We start from the raw sequence: 22,485 nt of genomic DNA, 5'->3' as shown, positions 1-22,485 counted from the left end.
TGGCTAGAGATCTGATAAGGTTATTTCAGGAGAAAGAAACCGGGGTACTATGAATATCTATGCAAAATGAGTTCTAAGATAAGGAAGAAGGTAAACACATAATACAGATGGCAAGCTAAGACAAGATAAAGAAGTAAAGGTGAAAAGGGACCAGAAATAGTGATAACTGCAAGGAGGTTTGGTGAAAATGAAAAACAGCAAAGGTAGAAAACTGAAAGCAGAAGATGGGAAGGACTGATTCAAGGTATGGTCTTGCCTGCTGGGAGGAGAGATGAAGGACAATGGTACACAGGCAATCATGTGAGGTGTGGGGGCAGGATATTGTATGGGTCACATCTTGGAAGCTCAAACTGAGGTGGTGGCATTATATAGAATGATCTGAAACACAAAATTTTAGAACTATAAATGAAAACTATCACTTTCAGAAAAAAACTCCAAGTGATCTAAACTTAAAATTAAATTTGAAAGAACATTTAATGAGGAGAAACAAAGGAAAAAAATAGGAAAGAAAGTTGAGATAAAAGTTCTAGTTCTTCAATTCAATAAAGAAAAGAGCATGCAAAGTTGAATGCCAAGCAATTTAGCACAACTGTGAAGTTCTAGAAGGAAAAAGTAAATAATATTGTCAGAAAACCAAAATGGGAAGCAGCATTCCTTTGTTTTCCCTCTTACCACATTTTGTCAATTTTCCTTACACCTATCTGGCTACCTCTCCTCAGTCTCCTCTGTAGACTGGCACCTCTTCTACCCAAATTTAAATGCTTCTAGTACCTCCACCTTTGATTCTGGGTCTTCAGACTGTGTTTTCTCCTTATTTACTTCCAAGGTTGAAAGACTCTTAAATTTTATCTCAAGCCCAGAACTCTCTTCTGAACTCCAGGCTTTTATAGCCAGTTTCTCACTTTAATATAAAAGTTACCTCAAACACAACAGGACTCAAACTGAATTTATATTTTGCTCCTTAAGCCTTTCCCTTTAGTACTGTTTCAGTAAATGGTACCACTATCCTGCCATCTGCTCCAGCTACAAATTTAGGAGTAATCTCCCTTTCTCAAATCCAAAGAAAAAGCCCTGCTATTTCTATTTCCCATATGTTTCCAGAATCTGTAAAGTTTGCTCCATCTGCCACAATCTGGGTCCAATCCAACATCATCCCTCGTTAGATTACTACAACAATCTCTTAACTAATCTTCTCATATTAATTCTTATTCCCCCTCCGACATATTTTCATACTAAAACCTAAGTGATAATATAATAATTAATAAATCTGAATACGTAACTCCCTGTCTAGCTTAATTTTTTGTTATTTTGTCTGTCACTCACCAACTTCCAGTTACACTGGTCTTCCTTTCCCTTTCCTACCTTAAAATACTAGCACATGGATTCCCATTGCCTAAAATGATCTTCCTTGTTCCTCCTCCCAGTTAACTCCTATCATGAAACATAGTGGTTAAGAGCACAGACTATTCTGTCTGGGCTCAAATTTTAGGTTTAATACTCATTAGTTATGTGACCTTGGGGGAGTTTGCTAACCTCTCTATGCCAAGGTTTCCTCTTCCGTAAAACAACAGTACCTACCTCATAGAACTGTTGTGAGGTTGAAATGAGTTAATACATAATAAGAACCTGGCACATAAGAAGCCCTAAGAGTTAGCTATTATTATTATTCATTACTCAGTTAAATATGATTTCCTCCAGGAACACTTTCCTGGTCCCCCCAAATCAATTTACTCCTCCTATCATATAATCTATTCTACTATGTACTTTTCTTTTGTAGCACTTATTTCAACTCCTAAAGATCTGTAGACATTTTTATCTAATGCCTTTGTTCTCTACTAGATAATGCATTTCATGATAGCAGGAAGGATACTGGTCTTGTTTAAAATGCATCCCCAGTGTCTAGAATTATATCTCAAACATATAAGCATCTAATTAAAAAATACTTGTTAAATGAGTTAACTTGAGCAAAGGCTCAATGTAGCCATTAGAAATGAATGAGTCTCACATAATGACAGTCATTGTCTAAACAGAAGTGTGTCCTGCATAGGAAAGTATATGCCTATGTTGTAAACTAGGCATAATAACACCACATTAGTACTGATTTTAATGTAAAACAAAACCATCAGAATATGTTAAAATGTGCATACCCCATTAATGAATAATTTTTAATTATATATTCATAAGTCTCCATATCTATGAAGGATTTTCAAAGTGTTTGGCATTAGCCTAAAATTTGTCAGGCTTAAAATGATTTAGGGAAAAAAAAATTATCAGGCTTCTTCAGGAAACTCCTTTAAAATATCATAAGCCAGAGTCTGCCAAAGCTTTAGGATATTATGGACCTTTAAAGTATTACTGTAAGACAGCAGAACCATAATCCTTGGCAGAATATCAAAGATTCTCCCAGAGGTAATAGAGTGTATACCAAAACAGTGTTTCCAATATGAACCAGTTTTTTCAAAATATCGTTAGAGAGTCTTCATTCTGAAACTCAGGGCCACTATTTGAAAATAACTTCTGTTTGTTATAAAATAATATATTTCACAGAATAAAATATGACAGAAATATTTGAGAATCATAATGTGCCAAATATAAGTCAGCGATGTAGTGGCATTATTTATAAAAAACAAATGTGACACCAAGATGAACTTTAAAGAGTAGAACATACAAGAACCGTGAAATAATCTTTCTTCTAACAAATAGTTGATGAATGCCGAGTATAACTGTAGTGTACATACAGTTTGAACTGTATGTTTTAAGTCAATGCTAAGAAATGGAAGAGAGTACAGTATTAAGCAAGACAGATAATAAAGTAGTTGAATAAAAAGAGGGACTAAAACAGACTGAAAGATTAAAAGAAACTTTTTTAACTTAAAGAAAGAGGTAAATTGTAAATGCGTTAAAACATGAAAGGTTATTAGAATATAGTTACTGCATCATTCTTTTGTTATTCACATTAAAAACTGAGACTAGCTCATTACCTTTTAAAGAGAATCTCTAAATAAATATTTATACAGTAAAACTGATAAAGAAAAATTCTGTGCTTAAAAAACAGTATTGTTACTAGGTTACTGTGATTGTCAGTTTTACGAGTCAACATGGCTAGGCTATAGTCTCCAGTTATTAAAACACTAATCTAGGTGTTACTGTGAAGGCATTTAATAAATGAAATCTACAATTAGTTTACCTTAAGTAAGGAAGATTATCCTAGATAATCTGGGTGATCCTGATTCAATCAGTTGTAAAGGCCTTAAGAGCAGAATAGACTCTTCTCTGGAGAAGAAACTCCACACTTGGACTGTGACTTCAGCTGTTGTCTAAAATTTCAGCTTGTCCTTGATGACCTGCCCTATGGATTTCAGATGAGTCTACCCAACCCCAAAATCACATAAACCAATTCCAAGCAATTAATCTATATCTGTGTAGCTATCTAGCGATCTATCGCCTACTGGTTTTGTTTCTTTGATGGGACTCTAAACTGATATAGACACTTAGGTTGAAATATATATGCAGCTAGAGATATAGAATACATTATTTTATAGGTTCTTAACAATTCTATTATTCTCTACCTAAATGTCAAATCTATTAGTTAGAATAATTTTGTTCTTGATTTTCCCAGCAATAAACAAAAGATTTCTGGGTAACCAATACCAAATAAAATGGAATGTATTACCATTTATAATCCTTATTCTGCTTCTAAAACTGCTGAGATTTCAAGTTCAAAAGAAAAAGATTAAGTTTGTTAACTTAAGTATTTTCATGCTTTATTGGCTTTTTTCTTTTAAAGATATTTTACTCAACTTCTCTTTACTAAATCAAGTGCACAAATTCTAATGTACACTATTCTTGAGTTTAAATACATTATTCTGCTGAGCTAGCAAGAAACTAACATCATCTTGAATCAGTTTTGAATGATCCATAGGAAACACTGAGAGCCTGACTTCTGAGCTAACCTAACATGTAAAAACATAATGTTAGTAAAACAAACCACATGTCACACATTACTCCAAGTAAAAAGCGAAAGGTGGGGAGGTGGGGGACTAACAATGACAAACTGTGAGATATCTGTATAGTAAGAACAGAATAAAGGGGGGAAAGGAACCAAAATCAAAATTCTTTGAGGAGACAATTAAGTGGAGTCCAAACCAAAATCATGTGGTATTAAATCATCGAGAAATATGTGTTGTTCACTAAGGAGACTGTTGCGTAGAGCCTTTTCAAACTTTTCAAACTAAATTCAACTGAAATGACTGGGATGTTTTGGAACAAAAAGACCTTCACATCGACACTTATTCTAATTTATTTACACCTTATGATGCATACAACTTTTCAGGACAATGAACATTGCCAATAGTTAAAAAATAATCGAATTCCCTAACCTTTTGACAATTACTGATATTTTCATTCCAGGCAGCCAAACTTAAAATATATGAATTTTACACACATCCATGACCTGTGTGTCCCTAGAAGAAAGGGCTGCTGAGATCCAGGAGCAGGGAAAGCAGGGGAAACAGAGTAACCAGCAATATGGTGGATGGGCCTAAAGAGACTACCTAGATGTTGAGCTGGGTTCTACATTAAGAGAGTCTAACAGTGTCTAAGGAGATTAGTTCCTATCTCACATTTATAACTAAAAAGACGGTTCCTGGGCAGTTAGCAGTTGTATTCCCCAAAGGGATAATGTCATAAGGTTTTTCCTGGTTTAGTGTTTACAGGGCCTCATTTAGACAGTGGGATGAAAAGAAGGAGCTCAAGAAGTATCTAGGACTACTGAGTCAATTATCCCATGAAAAGAAAGCCTAGGGAAAACTGGACAGAGGCAAGACCGCAGTCATATGAAGTGATGCTCCAAACAGGCTTCCAGACACAGTGGGAGGAAATAAAGGGCACTTCAGGATACAAGGATGAAGAAGTCCTAAGAACTGAGTAAAGTGGCAAGACTTTGGGAAGACAGGCATACTCCAAATTTGCAGATGTAAAACAGCAATACTAATTATGGTTACTTGCTACAGACGATAATGAGGGTCCACTATATTGCTAAGTCTGGAGTGATTTTGGAACTAGGTCAACCCCACAGCAGAAATTCTTTAGAATTTGTAATTGGATTGGCGGGGTGGTGTTTGAGGCATTCAGGGATTGACCATATCTATCAAGTACTTGATTATATAAAAAGCCCCAAATGAGTTCTATAATTTAGTTAATGTCATTGAAGCCATTTATCAAATAAAAACGTTAGCAAAAGGTTTTTTGTTAGCTTGTTTTTAAACAATAAACTTGCCAGAAGTTACTTAATTGCTTTGTGCCTCAATTTCCTTATCTGTTTCTACCTCATGGTAAGGTTGTAAGCATTAAGTTAATTAAAATATGTAAAGCTTAGAATACTGCCTAATATATAATAAACACTCAATAAATATTAGCCATCAATAATATTTATTACAAAAAACATTTTCTACTCAGTCTAGAAAACTTTCAGAGCAACTATTTTTTAACAGGCATAACCTTGAAAGTATCATTTAGCCTGTTTTTCAGCAAAACAATAAAGGAAATACAGTTTGCATTTTTTGAGCGTCTTTATTAATGTTAGGTTGAAACACCTGAAAATGCCATTTTTGTAGGAATAAAAACAGGGTAATATCAGCAAGTATATAGGGTTAACTTTCATAAATCATTTTGTTAGAAAAATTAAATATATTTCAGTGAGATGCATTTAAAATAATTCTAAGAAATGGAACCTCAGCATGCAATTAAGCTTTCAAAAATAATTTTAAAATAATTAAAATATTGCTAACATAAGCACGTTCAAGGGGTGCTACAGATTGAACATTTGTGTGCCCCCCCCCACATCCATATGTTGACACCTAATCCTCAGTGTGATGGTGTTTGGGGGTGGGGCTTTGGGAGGTGTGATCTTACAAAAGAGGCCTGAGAGAACACCCTTCCCACTCCCACCAGGTGAGGTTACAGTGAGAAGATGGCTGTCAATGAAGAAGCGGGCCTCACCAGACGTGGAATCTGCTGGTGCCTTAATCTCCAGAACTGTGAGAAATAAACCTTTCTTGTTTATAAGCCACTCGGTTTATAGTGTCTTATTTTAGCAGCCAGAATGGACTAAGATACAGGCTACGGAAGAAAAAAAGGCAGTAAACATCTTCCTGGTGAAACACTGACTTTTTAATATAGTTCAACTTTTCCAAATGAAATCCTGTATGAAAAGACTAATGCAGCTCCAAAGAGGTAAAAAAATTAGTGACTCTCTTTTCATTTGAAGAAACTTAACCCAAATTATTACTTTCAATCATAAAATACACTCTCATAAACAATTCTAAAGTTTCTAACTTTAAAACTTTCATTTCCTTCTTAGAGAGGTGAAGAAATGCTTGAGAATAGGTGGCTTCCCTGAAAGGGAAAATTAAAAATCTTGATTCTCAGATCTAGGAAATATGAATCATTCAAATGTAGTAAGGAAAACTCAAATGATGCAGTCTGGCTAGAGTGAAAGGTGAAGGCACTTGTACACACACATACTGATTACTTTATATGTTTACAATGTATATTATAACCTAACCAGGGTAACAGGGTAGAGAACACAAAATAGGAGACAACAACAGCAACTTACCATGCTTTCCCCGAGAAATATCCACATACTGGCACAGTCTGGGGTGCGTGATGGTCTTAAGGATTTGAAAGCGCCCTAAAATTTTGATGGAATTTGGTGTGAGAGGAAGCCCGTTGCTCCCACAAACATCATGTGGCAGAGCAGAGGCAAAGAAGGTAAAGGCACCCATTTCGGCATCCTTCAAGGGAAACATTTTTGGAGTCCTAGATCTTCCAGGATAACCTAGAAAAGGAGAGAAGTTTTTGATAGATCAACTAGACCTTAAGCCAGTGTTTTCTGACCTTAAACATGATAACTAATATAACTTGGAGGAAAATGCCAATCTGTACACTTTACAGTTAAAAAAAAAGTTAAAAAATTTCAAGACAATATCAAAGAGGAAAAACCACCCAATCATGAATTTATATTGCAGCTCTAAATCAAAATCAAAGATTTTCAATGGCATATAAAGGAAAGACAGAACATTCCCTCTACAAGGATGTCTGACAGTTCTAAGAGTTTAGAGGAAGTTTGTTATTGCATATTCGTATCAGTAAGGCTCTTCTCTTTACCTAAAGCTTGAATAACCCACAGAGTTTCCTTTTTCAGAGTGAGGGGAGTCAGGAAAAAGGAAATAAGGATACCAACCAGAAACTTTAAATAATCAAGGACTCTATTAATAGTATAAAAATTAAACTAGATAACAGACAGCACTATAATCTTACTTAACTAATCAATTTTTGTTTCTGTGCTAGGTGCTTTACAAGTGATGTTTTAATCCCCTCAATGATCTTGACAGATGTTATTGCCTCTAGGTTAGAAATAGATGTTCTATGTGTAGATCCTGAGGGGTCCTAGCAGCATAGATTCCAAAGCAAATGGTGTCCCAGAGTTCTAACATGGAGCAGCCTGAAGATTAAAAAACTTGCTCCAAAATCTGAATCACATTATGACAACCACAACAAAAAAGGTCCTCCAACAAAAAATATCTCTCTCACCCACGTGTCTCATGAAAAAGACATTCCATTGGTCAAGCATTGCATTCTTCTCTTCTCAGCTTTTACAATAAAAATCTGGAATTCTAAATCAAGTTAACAGACTGCTTTTCATATGCCTGCCCAGAAACCTCATTAAAACATTAAAAAGAACTGTTTTAAAATGTATAAACTCATAACAAGGAAGAGGACAGAAAAAGGCCTTGAGCTGATGAAAGACTTCAAGAAACTCCTGTAAAGCATTTTGCATATAGAAGAGTATTGTCACAAGAAACAGAAAGAAGGAAGCTACAACCTATGATACAGTCAAGAAGTTTTGCTCAGCCTTTTCAGTTCAGAGGCTTCAGATTCATAGAAGGCAGGAACAATGGTGAACAGCAGCAGTCATAAGAAGGTTTGAAATGAGAAAGATAATTTGAAAGGCTGAAGAACAGAAGAGTCAACTCTGCCACCAGCCCCCCAGTACTGGCCAGTTATTTTTTTGTTTGTTTGGTTTTTCTTGTTGTTTTTTTGCTGTACGCGGGCCTCTCACTGTTGTGGCCTCTCCCATTGCGGAGCACAGGCTCCGGACGCGCAGGCTCAGCGGCCATGGCTCACGGGCCCAGCCGCTCCACGGCATGTGGGATCTTCCCGGACCGGGGCATGAACCCGTGTCCCCTGCATCGCAGGCGGACTCTCAACCACTGCACCACCAGGGAAGCCCCTGGCCAGTTATTTATCCTCTAAGCAAAAGAAAAACAAAAAACAAAATGGTTCATCCCTAAAGGAATAAAATAAACTGTGTGAGAATTACAATAAATAGTTGGTATGAGCACTGTGGACAAAAGCAAACTCCTCTTAATTCTGGAATTTGTAAGACCCCAGTTAAGATCTGGCTGTCTACCAAGCCATCCTAAAACAGGGTATTCCAGTCAACAAGCCTATCCACGTACAAAATGCTCCCAGACAGTCTTCCTTAACTCTTAAATGAGGAACTGTCCAGGAATCATCAGATAGTTGAGGAAAGACTATAGCATAAAGGGCAAAAAATAAAATAAATCAAAAAAAAAAAAATCTGCCCTGGATGCAACCAAAATAATTTATGAAAAAAACCCCAAACCAAAACTAACTCTAATAAATTTAGAAAGTTTTGAGAAAATTTTGAGAAGATATTACACCAATTATATAAAAAAGGAGGTATGGAAAAACATATTTTATGAAAGAATGAAAAGGAATTGCCAACATATGAGAAGATAAACCTCATTAATATTCAAGAAATTGTTCATTAAAATCACATGAGAATTTATACCTGTGAGACAGTAAAAATTAAGAAATCTGATAATACACAATGTTAGATTATGGAGAAACAGAGTGTAAATTGGTACAATGACTTTGGAAGACAGTTTGACACTATTTTGTTCCTGCAGAAACTCCTACACACATACACAAGCAGAAACCAAGAAAGATCAGGGTGGTATTGTTTCTATTATCTCTAAACTGGAAACAACTTAAATGTCCACACACAAGTGAATGGCTAAATAAACTGTGGTACATGCATTTGATGGAAGAACACACAGGATGGAAAACAAGCAAACTATAGCAACATTTAATAATATAGATGAATCCTAGAAATATAATGTTGAGCAGGAAAAAAAGTCACACAAAACTTATGCCAATATTCATAAAATTCAAAAACCACAAAAGCTAAATAATAAATAATTCAGGAATACTTACATATGAGGTAAGAATATATTCAAAACTTAAAGGAATTAAAAAAAAAACCCGAGGCTAGGGTTACCACTATATGAAAAACAGTCATAAGATTAGGGAATAACCCATAAGAAGCTTCAAAAATTTTGAGTAATATCCTTATTCTTTTTTTTTTTTTTTTTTAACATCTTTATTGGAGTTATCCTTATTCTTAATTGGTGGGTTAAGGGTGTTCATATTATTATTATGTTCCATAATTCCCATATTCTATATCTCTATCTATTTATATATATGTGCTATATACAATATATTTCATAAAAATTGAAAAAAATTTTTAAATTTTAAAATGAAAAATATTTTTAAATACAATGAATTGATTTTCAACAAAGGCCAATGAATTCAATAGGAAAAGGATAGTCTTTTTAACGAATGGTGCTAAAACAATACATCCACATGGGAAAAAATTAACCTCAACTCCTACTGCTACATCCACAAAAATCTGATATGGATTATAGACCTAAATGTAAAAGCTAAAACTGTAAGTCTTCTACCAAAAAAAACCCCAAAAAAACACCACAGAATATTTTTGCAACCTTAGGATAGGCAAAGATTTCTGAAGCAGGATAAAAAAAAGCCATAAAAAATTAACTTTATAAAGTGGGCTTCATCAAAATTAAAAACATTGCACGTCAAAAATCACATTTGAGAAAATAAAAATCCAAGCCAAAGTTAAGAAAAATATTACTTATATCTATATATAACATTTTTATCAAATAGATGTATATGTATTATATGTATGTTTGTATATATGATAATAGACTTAGAATATATAAAGAATGCCTACAACTCAATAATAAAAAGAAAAACAAAAATAGGTAAAAGTCTGAAACATGTATTTTTCACAAAGAAGGAACACAAATAGACAATAAGCACATGAAAAAGTTCTCAATATAATTAATCAACAGGGAAGTGCAAATTAAAAGCATAACAATATACCATTTCACACCTACCAGAATGGCTAAAATTGGAATGACTGGCAATACCAAGTGTTGAGAAAAATGTGGAACTGGAGCTGATACTCTGCTGCTGATGGTAGTGTTAAAATGACACAAGAACTTTGAAAAACTGTTTGGAAAACTGTCCTAAAGTTAAAAATACCCCTTATGACTCAGAAATTCCACTCCTACTCGGTACTTACCCGAGAAAACTTAAAATATTTGTCCATTAAAATACTTGTACAAGAATGTTCACAGAAGTTTTGCTCATAACAGCCCCAAACTGGAAGCAATGTAAACATCATACAAGTGAACTGATAAACAAGTTGTAGCATATTCATCCAATGAAATGCTATTCAAAAGCAACAAAAAAGGAACAACCATGCCAAAATATGGATGTATCTCAAAAATATTATGTTGATGAAAGCAGTAGACACATAAGAGTGTATATCCTATGGCTCCATTTAAATGTAGTTCTAGAACTACAGTTCTAAACTATAGTGATAAAAAAGAGAATTGTAGTGCCTTGGCTGGGTGGGTGTGGGGGGGGCGGGGACAGGATTGGAGAGGGAAACATAGGAACTTTCTGGAGTAGTCCAAATGTTTCACAACTTGATTAGGGTGGTGTTTGTCACTTTTGTTCACATGTATCAAAACTCCTCAAACGGATCACTTAAAATCAGTGTACTCTAATATATGTAAATTTCATCTCATTTAGAAAAAGAAAATGAAACAAAATTAAGAGAATATGAGAAAATAATAATTTTAAAAGTTAGTGCTTGGTACTTAAACATATGATTACCAAACTAGATAGAAGTGTTAGAAAATAAAATTGAGACAATTACTCAGAACATGAAGCAAATGGGCAAATAGATAAAAAAAGCATAACAGAAAAGTTAACACACATAGTGAATCAACCCAAGAATTCAACAACCACCTTGTAGGCATGTCAAAAAAAGGGAACAGGGAAAAATAAAGGAGAATAAATTACAAAAGATGGGAGAAAATTCCCCACAATTGAAGGGAAATATGTACCTTCAAATTAAAAAGGCTTCTAATTTCAAGGAGAATAAATGAAAGAAGACCCAAATGGAGACATTTATCCTAGCTCCATCGAATGAGTTAACTGCAAGGAGAATAAACTCAGACCAAGACATGCCATGACAAATTTTCAAAGCATCAAGCATAACTAAAAATTTAAATCATTTCAGAGAGAAAACAAATAGTTCAGGCATCAACAAATCAAGATCAGACACTCATTCTCATGAGCAACAACAGAAGTTAGAAGATGGTGAAGCCTTGAAAAGTTGGAAGAAACATAATTTTGTTTCTTTACCTAGCCAAACTATCATTCATAATAGCAAAATAATAATTTACAACTATGCAAACATTAAAAAATAAAATCACCATCCACATACCTTCATGAATAAGTTTCTTTAGGATGTATTCTAACAAAACAGAGGAGAAAACCAAATAATAAAAGACATGGAGTTAAGAAACAATGTATCTTACTCAAGAATTCAATGAATATAATCCAGTATAGAAGCTGCACCAAAGGACTAGAAAGTAATCTGTTCCAATTAAACAGAAGGGTAATTGGGCTCCAAGGGGAATGTCTTCAAGCAGAGTAAGGGAGGTTCTCATACAAAGAATGAGAGGATGTGGTGAATAAAGCACATGCATCTTTTCCCTTAAAGAAAGTGCAAAGTACTCTGTGAAAGTGAGGAGAGCCAAAAGCTACATAAGAAGTATATAATCCAAAAAATTAAGCACATTTAACTATGGCATAATTTTTGTTATTGGAGAGGAAGAAAGAGTAATCAGTTGGACGTTAATATTACAAATCTTCTTGTTAGAGTGGTACAAAGGTCATGAAATTAAAACATTGGGAAGGAAATGTATAATAGCATACGTCTTGGCTCAGCATTGAAGATTATTTACAAAGCTATAATATTGTAACATTTTACTAGTTTTTAAACACATAAACAAAGCAAAAAACAACTGCAGTTAAGAAATATACTGTAACTATTAATAACCTTGACAACGTACAAGTAAAGGTCCACCTAAGGGAAGGTGGGAATGGATGCAGTTTCTGTGGTGGTAAAGGAAGGTAGAGTCTCTACTTCCCTCATTTTACAAAATAAGGAGCCAAATATAAGTATTTTCAAAAGTTCATATGAAAAAAATTAAGTTTAAATATATTACTCAGAATTCTAAAATTAACCAATATGAAAACTAAAAATTGTGATAACGATTCAAAAATTTGTAGAAGAGGGCTTCCCTGGTGGCACAGTGGTTAAGAATCCACCTGCCAGTGCAGGGGACACGGGTTGGAGCACTGGTTCGGGAAGAGCCCACATGCCGCGGAGCAACTAAGCCTGTGCACCACAACTACTGAGCCTGCGTTCTAGAGCCCGTGTGCCACAACTACTGAGCCCACGCGCCTAGAGCCCGTGCTCCCCAACAAGAGAAGCCACGGCAATGAGAAGCCCACGCACAGCAACGAAAACCCAGTGCAGCCAAAAAAAAAAAAAAAAAAAACCCACAACATTGTAAATCAACTGTATTTCAATAAAAATTATTAAAAAACAAAAAAAAATTGCGGTAGAGAGGTTGTGGATGTTGTGGCCTATCTTAAGAAGTCAATTAAAATAAAAAGAATTAGCAGTTTAACTTGTTCAACATACAGACCTAAAATTAGAAAAGGTTAAAAATGATTATCTCTGAAGTAACATAACTGAGGGTAGGAAGGAAGAGCCTGAGCTGTTGAATTTTATTAGGCAGTCCTTTTATACTATGCTATTCGATCTTCCATTAGATACTTCTGTCACTTAGACAACTAAAAATCAAATAACCAAATGAAGAAAATGCAAATAATTCAAAACGACAGAACAGTAGTTGGCGTTAAACATTTCATCAGTGTTCTGCTTCAACTACCTCTTAGATGGGTGCACATAAAAAGGTTCACACATAACAAATACACAGACATAGATTTTTTCCCGCTTGGTGAGTGGAAGAAAGCCAGTGGAAAAAACAGCTGAGGTGAGAGATTAGTTGAGGAAAAAAAAACAACATAAGGAGTTGGGTTTGAAAATTCATTCATTCAACAAATATCCTGAAGCTCCTGTTTTAAGTCAGGTGTTTTTCCAGCTTCGGGGCCACCAGTGAACAGGACACAATATCCGCCCTCAAAGAACTTTAAGTGGAAATGCATCACAAAGGGGAAAAGGTAAAAAAATAGGGCAAAAGATGCATATTTCGTTACGAATAAAACAGTTTACACGTTTCTTCAATGGGTTTCATTTATTTTATGTACTTTCCCGCAAAAAGTTGTCTTTCTGTCCCAAATAAAAACAGGGACAAGACGCCTTGAAAAGCAACCACTAACAATTCTAAAGAAACTTCCACTCGTTCACATTCTTTCACTGCACAAGTGAATGCCACATCTCGACAACTGACTAAGCCTTTGAAAACAAGAAACAAACCAAAGCAAGAGTTTAATCTATGTTGAGCAACGGGAGAGCCGATTCCAAATTCTCTGAAACAGTCAGGTGGAAGATCCTTTCTAAGAGCCGCCTGCAGTCCTCAAAGGCCTCAGGTGTCTAGGGGGAAGGCGGGCTGTAGGTAGGGATGGAGACGGTACTCAGCAGCCAGCAGCTGCACCCGTGGTCTCTATCACTCACGGCGGAAATGCGAGGCCGCTCGCTGCACCTGACCTTCCTCTACCTCCCACCAGCCCCGACCACTACGACACAGAAAACTGGGAAACCCAAATACCTGCCTCTGGGTCTGGGGACGCAGGCGGACACAAAGATAAGGGGATGGAGCTCCTACACAGGGCCCCAAAGCTGTCGCTGGAGCTGGTGTTGCCACTATTGCTTAGTGCACCAGACCCTGCATTTCAGGTGCTTCTACAAGAGGCTGCTCCTGGAGCGCCGGGAGCTCAGAGATTGCCCTTTGCCCGCCAGCTTAAGTCAGCCGGAGTTGACTGCCTCGCCTCCGGCCAGGAGAGCGACCCCAACGTTCTCCGCTGACAGCTCCCAGCTCTCCCCTCGACCACCCTCAGCTCGGCCTTTTCCTCTGACCTCACAGCGTCCGCGACGGAACTCTAAAGAAAGACCCCGACGTCCGGCGTCTTGCCTCTCGCCCAACCTGGCGACAAAATACAGAGACCGAGGAAGAGGTGCGGAATGGTTGGCGTTATTGGCTGAAGGAATGGACGACGGCGAGTGTGGTGTGGCAGCGCACGGGAAGGGGGCCACTGAATTTGAAGAAGAATCTGTGGACCGCTCAGGCGTTTAGCGAGGACACCTTATTGGGTCCTTTCTTGCTGCCTTCGTGAGCGGGAGGCTGTCCTTACCGGCTCCGGGCCGAGACGGCCGAGGTTCCGCCTGTTCACCGATACATGTGAGTGTCGTCCGCATAGGGTCCCGGGGTACGGGGATTGCGAACATAAGAGTCCCCTGTCCCTTAGTGGCCTTCGGATAATAGGACCTGGCCTGCGGGGAAGTCGGCCCACAGCAGCGCCAATCTTGGCATGAGGAAGTAGGGAACAGCTTGGGACCTTTTGAAGGAGCCAAGTTTGAGAAATGGGATGCGGGGCCGAGGGGAAGGATGTTACTGGAAAAGATATATGCATAAACATGTTTATTTTTGCATGTGTGAAAGAACCGGGAGGCGGTGACAGGAATTCGTTTATTCCGCAAGTAGTTATTCAGCGCCCACCATGTTCTAAACACTGTTTTAGGCATCGGTAAAAAGCAATGAACAAAACAAACAAAAATTCCTGTGTCCCTGCAGTTCACATTTTATTGAACATACATACTAAACAAAGTTAAGAAAAGCATGCCGTATCTTAGGTCGTAATGACTGCTGAAAACAAAAATAGTGAAGCCGGGAAGGAGGATATAGGTTGAAATTTTAGTATGGCCAAGGAAGGTCTCACTGAAAAGATCACTCTTCAGTCAAGAGCTGACAGAAGCAAGAGAGTTAATCGTTAGGCTGTTTTGGGGAGGTGCAGTCAGGCAGACGGACCAGACATTGCAAAAGCCATCAGGCAGGAACTCTCGTGAACAGCAAGGAAGCCTGTAGGTCAGAGTTGAGTGAAGCAACTAAAGCTGGAGAAAGAATCAGAGATCCGGAACAGGTCATGAAGGATCTTGAGGGCGTCTAACCCATTGGAGGGTTTTGAGCAGTGGAGTACTTACTTCCTTTTTAAAAGAATCTCTCTGGCTGCTCTCAAAAATAGACTGGAGGGAATAAGGTGGAAGAAACACCGGTTAGGAGGCTTTTACATAAATCCAGAGGAGATACGATAGTGGCTTGACTAGGGGTGGTAAGAAATGACCAGTCAGATTCTTAGTGCTCTTAATTTAGGTATGCAAGAATTTTAATGGATGGCCAGTTAATTTTCTTTAATTAGGTTTTGGAAACACTTTTTAAATGACTTGTATTGTGAGGTTAGGAGTAACAAACACGAGTTAAAATCATGGCTTTACCATTTAATATTTGAATGGATTTAGACAAGTCACATAATTGCTCTGAGTTTATCTATAACCTTATTGTCTCACAAGGTTATAAAGATTAAATGACAATGTATGTAATGTGCCAGGCCCATTAAAGTAGTGGCTACTGTTATTAACTGTGTTTTTGGTTAAGAAATGGAAGAAAGATAGTGGTGAGTACATCAGTGGGTGGAAAGGTTTGGTTAAATCCTATTGGGGAAAATCTGAGCCCGCTAAAACATGACCTTGTTTGGTTAGTGGGCCATGGGAGACCTAGACATACCCCTTTTAAAATTTTATGCATATGTCACTGGACAAAAAGGTTTTCTGTGTTAATGTCTGTAGTACCTGAAACACATGGACTGTCTTCTCTTAGCCATACCCTCATAGCCATCCCTTAAGCCCTCCAGGATCCCCAGTGTCCTCATTAGTAAATGGGAAGAAGGCTCTCTGGTGAGTAGAGAAAAACAATCAAGCATAAATACAAATTTCCAGTTATAAAATGAATAAGCCATGGGGATGTAATGTACAGCATGGTGACTATAGTTAATAATACTGTTTTGCATATTAGAAAATAGCTAGGAGACTGGATCTTGATGGTTCTCATCACAAGAAAAAAATTGTAACTATGTATGGTAAAGGATGTTAACTGGACTATTGTAGTGTTCATCTTGCAACCCAATCAAAAAATGGGCAGAAGATCTAAATAGACATTTCTCCAAAGAAGACGTGCAGATGGCTGAGAGACACATGAAAAGATGCTCAGTGTCGCTAATTATTAGAGAAATGCAAATAAAAACTACAGTGAGGTATCACCTCACACTAGTTCGAATGGCCATCATCAAAAAGTCTACAAATAATGAATGCTGGAGAGGGTGTGGATGAAAGGGAACCCTCTTGCACTGTTGGTGGGAATGTAAATTGGTACAGCCGCTATGGAGAACAGTATGGAGATTCCTTAAAAAACTAAAAATAGAGCTACAGTATGATCCTGCAGTCCTACTTCTGGGAATATATGTGGAGAAAACTATAATTCAAAAAGATATATGCACCCCGGTGTTCACTGAAGCATTATTTACAATAGGCAACACATGGAAGCAACTTAAATATCCATCAAGAGATGAATGGATAGAGAAAATGTGGTGTATATATATACATACCCACACACACAATGGAATATTACTCAGCCATAAAAAGAATGAAATAATGCCATTTGTAGTAACATGGATGGACCTAGAGATTATCATATGAAATGAAGTCAGACAGACAAAGACAAGTATATGATATCACTTATATGTGGAATCTAAAAATGAACTTACTTACAAAACAGAAACAGACTCACAGACATAGAAAACAAACTTATGGTTACCAAAGGGGAAAAGTATGTGGGGGGGTAAATTAGGAATTTGGGAGTAACTTACACACACTGCTATATATAAAACAGATAAATAACAAGGACCTACTGTATAGCATGGGGAACTATACTCAATATTTTGTAACAACTTATATGGGAAAAGAATCTGGAAAAGTATGTATATATGAATTACTTTGCTGCACACCTGAAACTAACACAACATTGTAAATTAACTATACTTCAATAATAAAAAAAAAAGAAAGTCACACAGCTAATGAGTGGCATAGCTAGCATTTGAATTCATTCCCTGATCACATGCTTAGAAGAAAAACAAAAAGAATAAAATGAACTTTCACAAAAAGCATAGTTTTATATCTTTCTGTGTTTTGACAAATATTTCTCAAAATGTTTAATTTTTTAATTTACCTTTTTAAAAATTCTGACTTTTGACACGTTTTAAATCCTAGCCGGAGTTTTAACCTAGAGCTGCATTGTGTAGAACTGTAATAAATGTGTTCTTAGAGTGGGGTAGCTTGATGATTAGATTACAAAACAAATGGAGGAAAGAAGTTTGGAAGGTAAGAATAGGGGTGGTGGTAGAAGAGAGAAAAAAGTGATTAAAATTACTGTAGTTCACTAGTTCTGAGAGACATATTTTTCTCATATTTATAGCTCTGAAATAGTGGGGTATTCAAAGTTTTAAACTCATTACAGACTAAATAGCAGCTGTGACATCGTTGTCACTGCCCAACTTACGCAAACTTGGTTATAACTGATAATATTGTCATTAGTTCAGTTGAGTTGTGTGTACTGTTGGTGCATAGTTGTTGAGTTTAATCTCTTAAGTATCCTTTAAAAGATCATTTAGCACTTAAATAAAAAGTTACTGTGTTTGCAGAAATACATGGAAGAAATAAATTAGGAGTCTGGGATTAACATATATACACTAATATATATAAAATATGTAAATAAGGACCTACTATATAGCACAGGGAAATATACTCAGTGTCTTGTAATAACCTGTACTGTAAAGACTCTGAAAAAGGAAATATATATATAAAACAATCACTTTGCTATATACTTGAAACTAACACAACATTGTAAATTAACTATACTTCAGTTTTCAAAAAAGAAATTCATGGAAACACAAGAGTGATATAAGATAAAAATAAGGATAAATTCAAAACAGTTATTTCAATATATAATACAGGATGTGACTAAGTGTAAGAGAACATTAGGTCAGTTAAATCAGCCGTGGTTTTTTTCCTTAATGGTACCCAAAATAATGCAGCATCTTATGATTGGAGTCATTTTACAATTGATGGGATCTTATATATGATGAAATACAATACTTAGAGTGTCTAAGGAGAATATAAATTTTTACCTAATTGCAATTATGAAACGGTGAAATCAGATATTTTGAGAAAGAGAATCACTTCCAAATTGTTGTGGAGTTCTCTATACTATAAAGTAAAAATGAAAGTCTGCACTTAAAACTTCCATTTCAAAGCAATAGTTTATGTTTGATTCCTAACATTGAGAGCCCAGGGTAGGGGATTTGTTAATTTTTTAAAAGTACTGGCAATTTCAAAATCAGTGGGGAAAACTACTGTAGAGATTGCTGAGGTAAAGGGAAGTCATTTAGAAATGATAGGAATCTCTGAAGTAATCTTTTATGTGTGTGTTTTAATGATTCAGATGTAGTCTAAATTCATGTATTTGCTAAAACCAGCTTCACCTGATTTTATGATTAGTGGCATCTTACAGTAGCTTTTTAGGTTTGATGAAATATGGTGATTATGTTGAGAAGAACAGAATTAATGTGAAAGGGCAGAATAATTTAGATAATACTTTTCAAATGCTTTTTATCATAAAAAATGTTTATTTTTTTAAATTTAGTGTAGGAAAAAGAAAAAAAGTCTTGACTCTTACTATCCAACTACAGTTAACATAGTGTACTATTTTCCTGTCAATGTTTTAGATTTGTAATTACTGTTCATGCGATTAAGTATTATATCTATTTTAATCACATAATCTTTTTATTTTTAATTTTGATGCAGACTAAGCCAGAATTCCCAGACTGTTTTAGAAAATACTAGTTCAAATAAATGTTAATTAGGTGTTCCTTGCTTAGTATTCCATGGCTAAATACTTTGGGAAATGCTTCATACGTATACCCTTTACAGAAATTATAGCTTGGGCATTAAAAGAAATAACTCCAGAATCAGACAGACCTAAGTTTCAGTTATTTACTAACTAGCCACATTAATTGGCAAATTAATTTTAAGTCAATTACTTAATAATTGAGATAATTACTGTATTTGTAGATGATCTGTGTAAAGCATTTAGCCAGCCCACAATAAATGCTCTTCAAATGTTACCTATTATTATTAACTTTATCATCTGTGAGAAACCCTTTACGTGTTAGCATATTAAAAGTTCGGAGGACGGGGTTCCCTGGTGGCACAGTGGTTGAGAGTCTGCCTGCCGATGCAGGGGACACGGGTTTGTGCCCCGGTCCGGGAAGATCCCACATGCCGCGGAGCGACTGGGCCCATGAGCCATGGCCACTGAGCCTACGCATCTGGAGCCTGTTCTCCACAATGGGAGAGGCCACAACAGTGAGGGGCCCGCATACCCCCCCCACAAAAAAAAAAGTTTGGAGGAGACTAAGGAAACTTCTGAAGTTTTGAAATCCAGCAGGTACTCAATGTAAAATTGAAAATCACTGGAGCAGTTGGCACAGAGTAGTGAAATGAGCGCTGGATTGAATGGCAAAACATTTTTTTGAGCTTTAAGCAATGATGTTGTTAAGCTAATAGTGTTGCCCTAAACATAACCTCTTTTAAAAAATTTTCTCCAGTTTTCTGTGTGTCTCCCATTTGTCTAAAGTGTAGTGAGTACAAGGAACATGTTTAATCTTGCTTCCTACTGTAAATCTGGTGCATACTCAAAATCAGGGACCATAAGTAAAATTTGGGTCATGAATGTGTTATTTATAGGGACCTGGCAAGTAACATAAATGGCAAACAGGGAATGGTGGGTGAAGTCTGTTTTGCCTTGCTTAAAGGCATTCACATTCAGTTGTTTCAAATACTGATCTGTTTGGTGACCATTTATAATCCCTAGAAGAGACTAGAGTTCAGGATCAAACCGTTGAGAACATCAGTATTAATGGGATAAGAAAAAGGAGATGCTGAGGAAGTAGGTGAAATCAGGGGAAAGTATCCTCATTTTATAAATTAAGAACATGAAGCATAGAGAAGTTAAGTACCTTTACCAAGTTTGTCACACAGCTGGTAGTATGTGATTCAACCAAGATTTGTTGGCTGTAAATGCTTTTTTTTAAAAAAAACTATGCTCTCCTACCTGTGGTAGCAATCATTATCTGCATACTACTAGAAAACATTGACATAAACTTATGCATCCTACTTGTATTTTTGAAAAGTTTTAATGACAGTTAATCAACAAGTACTAGAAAACCTGTTTCCAGAGCTTCTAATTCGAAAATCAATAAATAGTTCTTAATATTTGAGAACAGGTTTGTCAACACATAGACCTGATTAGAAATTAATCCAGAGGCAGAGTCAAGATGGCTATGTGGGAAGACACGGAGTTAGCATCTTCCCACAACTAGGGTGCCTGCCAGCCGCTGGTGGGGACCTCTGATGCCCAAGAAGATGGGAGGAACCCCAAAGTGAACTGGTAGGATGTAGGGGGACTGAGAGGGGAGGAGACCTGGAGGCCAGACAGAATCGGCATCCCTGAGGCCGGAGAGATCAGGAGAGGCAGGTGGGAGGGGCCCTCTGGGAGGAGTGGAGGGCGATTGCCCCATCCACTCTGGCATGGGAAGCCTGCTGAGCTCCCAGGCCAGCCCCTGCCCGCCAAACCCCCATCCAGGCCGCGTGGGTCCTTGGGGGCATAGGAGGGAGGCTAGGGAGATCAGGAGAGGCAGGCGGGAGGGGCCATCCAGGATGAGTGGGAGAGGAGCAGAGGGCAATTGCCCTGCCCACTCGAGCCTGAGGAGCCTGCTGAGCTCCCAGGGTGATCCCCTGCCCTCCAAAGCCCCCTCCAGGTCATGTGGGTCCTTGGGGGCATAGGAAGGTGGCTTAGGGGAGAACAGGAGAGGCAGGTGGGAGGGGTCCTCCCAGACTGGAGGAGCAGGAGAGGAGAGGAGGGCACTGTCCCCACTCACTCGAGCCCATGAAGCCTGCTGGGCTCCGAGGTGAGGTCCCCTGCCCTCTTGAGACCAGGGTTCGGGGGGCACATCTGGGCCCCTTCTGTTCCTTGAGCCTAAGCCCAACCCCCACAGCCCCCAGAGCCTTTTCCAGCCCTGTGGGTCCTGAGAATTGGCCCCGCCTACCACCCAAACCTCACCCTTGCATAGGCCCCACTGTCCACAGCCAAGGCCTTTGCCCCCTGTATTTCTTTTTTTTCTTTTCCCTCCTCTTTTTTAGTATTGTGATACTGATAAACCTTCCAGTTCTTGATTCATCTACATTTTTTTTATATTCTTCCTAACATATTAGTTTCCTAGTCTAATTTTATTTTTTACTTTGTTATTGTGTTTTTTGTTTCTTTTTTTCTGCCACACCAGACAGCTTGCAGGATCTTGGTTCATGAGCCCAGGGCTGGGCTCAAGCTCCTGAGGTGGGAGCTCTGAGTCCAAACCACTGGACTAACAGAGAACCTCAGACCCCAGGGAATATTCGTCAGAGTGAGGTCTCACAGAATTCCTCATCTCAGCACCAAGACCCAGCTCTGCCCAATAGCCTAAAAACCCCACTATTAAAAGTCTCAAGCCAAACAACCAGTAAAACAGGAACATATTCCCACTTATTAAACAACAGCAAAACAGATGAGATGACAAAAAATATGTCACAGATGAAGGAGCAAGATAAAAACCTACAGAAGATGAAATAAATGAAGAGGAAACAGGCAATCTACCTGGAAAAGAATTCAGAGTAATAATAGTAAAGAAGATCCAGAATCTTGGAAATAGAATGGAGGCACGGATTGAGAAAACACAAGAAATGTTTAACAAAGATCTAGAACAACTAAAGAGCAAACAGAAAGAACACAATAACTGAAATGAAAAATACACTAGAAGGAATCAATATCAGAATAACTGAGGCAGAATAACGAATAAGTGAGCTGGAAGACAAAATGGTGGAAATAACTGCTGAGGGGCAGAATAAAGAAAAAAATGCAAAGAATTGAAGACAATCTCAGAGACCTCTGGGACAACACCACATTCGAATTATAGGGGTCACAGAAGAAGAGAAAAATAAAGGGTGTAATATTTGAAGAGATTATAGTTGAAAACTTCCCTAAGATGGGAAAGGAAATAGTC

The 22,485-nt window shown here is 37.3% G+C and overlaps 1 protein-coding gene across 2 annotated transcripts in view; it reads right to left on the bottom strand.

Moving 5' to 3' along the window:
• TBCK (TBC1 domain containing kinase) overlaps positions 1 to 14,329 on the bottom strand; it is a 231,941-nt gene extending 217,612 nt beyond the window's left edge. The window contains exons 1-2 of one of the 2 annotated variants that reach the window (XM_082838412.1): positions 14,052 to 14,329; positions 6,617 to 6,838 (exon numbers count right to left, since the gene is read on the bottom strand). In XM_082838412.1, the coding sequence (XP_082694538.1) occupies positions 6,617 to 6,809 (193 nt within the window). In that variant the 5' untranslated portion in view covers positions 6,810 to 6,838; positions 14,052 to 14,329. Of the gene's footprint in view, positions 1 to 6,616; positions 7,162 to 14,051 lie in introns of those variants that run through there. The other variant, XM_082838411.1, reaches the window with a different exon arrangement.
• Between the last annotated feature and the right edge of the window lie 8,156 nt (positions 14,330 to 22,485).

The sequence above is a fragment of the Leucopleurus acutus genome, assembly GCF_964270905.1.
Source record: "Leucopleurus acutus genome assembly, chromosome: 4".
NCBI classification, from domain to species: Eukaryota; Metazoa; Chordata; class Mammalia; order Artiodactyla; family Delphinidae; genus Leucopleurus; species Leucopleurus acutus.
Note: the sequence above shows the minus strand (reverse complement) of the source record. Positions and strands in the feature narration are given on the sequence as shown.